At 69.9% G+C, this 4408-nt stretch overlaps 1 protein-coding gene across 3 annotated transcripts; it reads left to right on the top strand.

Annotated features, from left to right (window-relative positions):
- Positions 1-575: 575 nt before the first annotated feature.
- On the top strand, positions 576-2734 carry LY6H (lymphocyte antigen 6 family member H). 3 transcript variants are annotated; one of them, XM_055127411.1, is made up of 4 exons: positions 576-727; positions 1739-1852; positions 2108-2227; positions 2329-2734. In XM_055127411.1, exons 2-4 carry the CDS (start codon positions 1804-1806, stop codon positions 2562-2564), a joined length of 405 nt encoding a protein of 134 aa, XP_054983386.1. In that variant the 5' UTR covers positions 576-727; positions 1739-1803; the 3' UTR covers positions 2565-2734. The 3 variants fall into 3 exon arrangements, with proteins under 3 accessions (XP_054983386.1, XP_054983384.1, XP_054983385.1); XM_055127409.1 differs by lacking the exon at positions 576-727 and adding an exon at positions 914-1264; XM_055127410.1 differs by lacking the exon at positions 576-727 and adding an exon at positions 918-1195.
- The last annotated feature ends 1674 nt before the right edge of the window (positions 2735-4408 follow it).

The following is a 4408-nucleotide window of genomic DNA, read 5'->3' as shown; positions in this document are numbered from 1 at the left end:
GTGCTACAACTTGAGATGCTGGGTCACTTCCCGCCGAGCATGGGTAAAGGAGGGTGGAGGGGGGGCTGGGGTGGGCTGCAAGCACCTGCAGGCAGGTGGTTTCTGTGAACCCTCAGCCCTGCGGGCTCTGCCAGACTGGGAGCGCATTTCTCCCAGGGACAAAGCAAGCCCCTTCATCGGTCACATTCTCGGGGTGCAGGGACCAGTGCCCTCCTCTGTGGCTTGCCGGGCCGAACTAACATCCCCTGTGGGGTCTGCAGGCCTCTCTGTGAGGCTGTGGAGGCTGGGCTTCACATCTCTGTGGCCTCACTGGGCAATGCTCAGAACTGACTCCTGACTCTGTGCTCAGGGGACCATACAGGGTGCCAGGGATTGAGCTCCGTGGTGTCCAGGAGCGAGGGACACCCCCCACCCTGTCCCCGTTGGACTGTCACTCCAGCCCTGCCTGCTATGTGTTGGTTGGGGGCACCCCCAGCAGTGCTCAGGGCTTGCTTCTGGCCCTGTGCTCGGGGATTGGGAATCACTCAGATGGGTTCGGGGACCATACCGCGGATGGGGTGCGAAAGAGCAACCCTAGGTGTCCAGCCGCAAGGCACACCCCTCCCTGCTGCATCTCAGGCTGCCCTGGACTGAACCGGGTGCCCTCCCGGGGGCAGCTGACCCGCGCCCGCCCTCCCAGCACCGCGAGGGACGAGCATCTGCAGGCACGGGTGCCGGCCCTCTTCGGGTGAGCACTGAGCGCAGGTGGCTGCAGGACTGCAGAAGAGGCGGTGCCAAGGGTGGGGGCAGCGGACACAGGGCGTCCCTCGATGCCGCCGGGCTGGGCGCAGCTTTGGGCCCGCGACCTCCGTGTTCCGCGCGGGGCTGGGCTGAGTGCGGGGGGGGGGGGGGGCAGGGAGGCAGGTGGCAGGTGGGCGGCGGAGGGGCGGGAACCGGAATCCTGCGCCCCGAACTCTCCGGGCTGGGTGGGCTGGAGGCCCCCTAGGTTGCAGGGAGCGTGCCGCAGGGGTCGCGGCGCAGGAAGGCGCGCGAGGGCGGCGCCCGCGGGGTGGGCACCGGGGCCTGCGCCCGCCCCGCCTCGCGAGCGCCCCGCCTGCATCTTTGTGAGCGGCATCCTTTCTCCATCACCTTCCGAGAAATTCCGAAGGGACCGGGGCCGAGCAGAGGGGGAAGGGACCCTCCGGCCCACGCCTGGGTATGGGGAGGCGGCGCGGGGCCGGGCCGAGGGGCAAGGGGGCGCGGGGCGGGGCCGCAGGGCGCCGAGGTGAGGGTGCCGGGAGCGGGGTGAGGGACGCGGGGCGCGGAGCGGGGGCTCGGGCCGGGCCGAGGGGGCGCGCGGCGCGGGGCAGGGGCTCGGGGTGCGGGGCGGGGGGACGCGGGGCGAGGTGCGGGGTGTGGGGCGGAGGGTTTGGGCGCGGGGCCGGATAGCGGGCCAGGGAGGGGGGCGGTGCCGACGGCCCCCCGCGCGCCCCGCCCCGCTCCGCCCTCGCGGGGTCTCGATCTGCGGCTGTGTCCCTCGAAAGGTGGTGCGGAACCGCGCAGACCCCCGGATGTGGGCTCCCCCAGTGAGCGCCGGGTGCGGGGGCGGGGGTCTGGCGCGGGCCCGGGGGCGGGAGGACTGGCACCCGCCCCGCTCCCGCCCACAGGTGCGGGTCGACCTCCCCGAGGGCCGCGCGCGGGACTCGGGTGCGCCCTGGGATGTCCCTGGGGCGTCCGCTGACCTCGCACTCTGTGCCAGGCCGCGCCCCCGGACCCCCTCACACAGCCCGCGCCCCCCAACCCGGAGCTGCAGCTGCCGGCGCCATGCAGGGCCTCTGCCTGGCGGTGCTCGCCTTGCTGTGCTCGGCGCCCGGTGAGTCGGGGAGCGGGGCTGTGGGTTCCACCCTTCCCCCCTCCGCCCCCTCCTCCCCCTCCGCGGGCGTCCTGGTCCCGATCCTGCCCTGGCCTGGCTCCCACTGGCCGCCTCACATGCCCACCGCCTCCCCAGCCCCCTCCCCCCAGGTGTCCAGCCAGCAGCCCTGGCCGGCGGGCGGGGGTGGGCGCGTGGCGCATCTGGGGGGCCGCGGGCTGCGGGCTCAGCCGCCGTCACGACCCGCCGCCCCTGCAGCTCAGGGCCTGTGGTGCCAGGACTGCACGCTGACCACCAACTCCAGCCACTGCACACCCAAGCCCTGCCTGCCGTCGGACACGGTGTGCGCCAGCGTGCGCATCGCCGACCCCAGCAGCAGTGAGTGCGCGGGCCCTTCCCACGGGGGCCGGGTGGGTGCGGGCCTCGCTCTGCAGCCCAGGGGTCCCCGCCCTGGGGCTGCAGCACTGGCCCCTCCGCAGGCCGGAAGGACCACTCGGTGAACAAGATGTGTGCCTCGTCTTGCGACTTCGTCAAGCGCCACTTTTTCTCCGACTACCTGATGGGCTTCATCAACTCGGGGGTGCTGAAGGTGGACGTGGACTGCTGCGAGACGGATCTGTGTAACGGAGGGGCGCGCGCGCGGGGCGGCCTGGCGGTCCTGGCCGCCACGCTCCTGCTGGCCCTGGGGCCCGCCCTGCTCTGGGCCGGGCCCTGACCCCCAGCCTGGAGCAGCCCCCTCCCCTGCTGGCGCGACCTTGGCCCAGCTTCTCCCCCAAGGCTCTCCCCAGCAGCTCCAGGAGAAGGGTGGGGGTAGGGAGGGGAAGCCGGGGCGGCCGGGCTGTGGGGGCACCTTCTAAGGAGAAATAAAGTCACTTTGGGTCCCCAGAGCAGGTCTGAACCTGTGGGCAGGGGCGGGGCGGGACCTGCACAGTTGGGGAGAACTGAAGGGGTGGGGTGAAGGGAGCTCAGGGGGGGCCTTATACACAGGGACACAGAGGCCTGATGGGTGCACACACATGCTCACGCAAATGCACTCAGGTGCACACATGCACAGGCCTGGTGGGTACATGCCTGCAGGCTCCTGAGCCAGGCGCACCCCAATGCCCCTCACATGGACCCCTCCCAGACTCCCGTCCTGCTGTGCTCTGGGCCCCAGACACGCCCACAGGTATCTCCTCCTCTCCCTGTCACCATCCCTGTGGGGTTGGCCTCTGGGCAGCTGGTCTTGGTGGTTGTGAGCCAGTGGGAGGAGGTGGGCGTTGGGTAAATCTATTTCTTGGCGAGTCTCGTCCTGGGGCTGGATGCTTGGGGCTCCCGGGCTTTCCCCAGGTTCTTTCTCATCCTGGGTCTCCTGAAGGGCTGCAGGTCCGCTCAGAACTGGCCCTGGTTTGCTTCCCAGAGGCTCACAGTGCTCTGGGAGAGAGGAGGGGTCCCTGGGGTCCGAACGGCCGCTCTGCCCCCACCTCTGTGCCTGTGGGCAGGGACAGGAGAGAGCAGTGCCTGGCCAGCACATGCTGCTGGGGGCAGGGTCTGAGGCAGGCCAGGGGCCTGTGCTGCGCCCCCATGGCTGGGACGTGGTGGGCGAGTGGGGCACAGCCTTGGACCCTAGCCCCGGGGCCCTTTCTTGCAGGCCTCGGTGTTCTCTGGTCTGTGGAGCCTGACACTGGGGTCCCACCTGGCCATCTGCAGCTCCAGGCGGGGCCTGGCCATCCGCTCCTTGCCTCCGAGGAAGGCTGCCGTGGACAAGCCATCAGTCGCTCGGGAGGGCTGGGGTGACCCTTGTCCTACCGAGGCTCCGTTCTGAGGAGGGGCTGCCAAAATCACGTCCCGAGAGCAACGGGCAGAGTAGCTCCCACTGTCTGCAGCAGGTGGGACGCTCGACCCCTGGCACCAGGGCCTGGAGGGGGAGCTCTGAGTGGGCTGTGTGGGCAGGGCCCCCCTGACGCCCCCACAACTCTGGGTAAGGTGGCAGTGGTGGGGGCTGCAAGGATACAGGGCAAGGCTGCGGCATTCCAGAAGATTCTTCCTCAGTGGCCACTGGGTCCCTCCGCGTGCTGCGCCATCCTGTCACCTGGGCTGTGTCTGCTTTTGGGGCTCACAGCTCTGTGGTCAAAGACGCTGCAACTCAGACCTCAGCAGCTCTCCTGAAACCAGGCGGCACATGTGTGTGCAGGGGTGTGGCATGGAGGTAGAGGTGATGCCGGGGACGTGGCCCAGCTGCAGGGGTCAGGAAGCGAGTGCTGGGACGCTGGGGTCTGGGCCCTGGGAGCCAAAGGGCTGTGGCAGGGGGCGGCGCACAGGGGTCTCTGGACGCTAAACCTGGTCATCATGGACTCCAGTGTGACCTTTATGGCGTCTCAGGGCTCTGCCTGTCCATGGCCAGGTCACCCTCCAAGGCCCCAGAAGGACCTGTTGAGCCTCAGGGGGCCCGACCCCGCCTGCATATGCAGCAGAATCTTATGGCTCGTGGAAGGTGAAGGACAGGGTGGCCCTGGCTATGACAGTAAGAGCCCTGCTGGGCCGGGAGCAGAGGTCTGACACCGCGCATTGCTCTCCCCA

This window comes from Sorex araneus, chromosome 2, assembly GCF_027595985.1.
Source record: "Sorex araneus isolate mSorAra2 chromosome 2, mSorAra2.pri, whole genome shotgun sequence".
NCBI lineage: Eukaryota > Metazoa > Chordata > Mammalia > Eulipotyphla > Soricidae > Sorex > Sorex araneus.
Note: the sequence above shows the minus strand (reverse complement) of the source record. Positions and strands in the feature narration are given on the sequence as shown.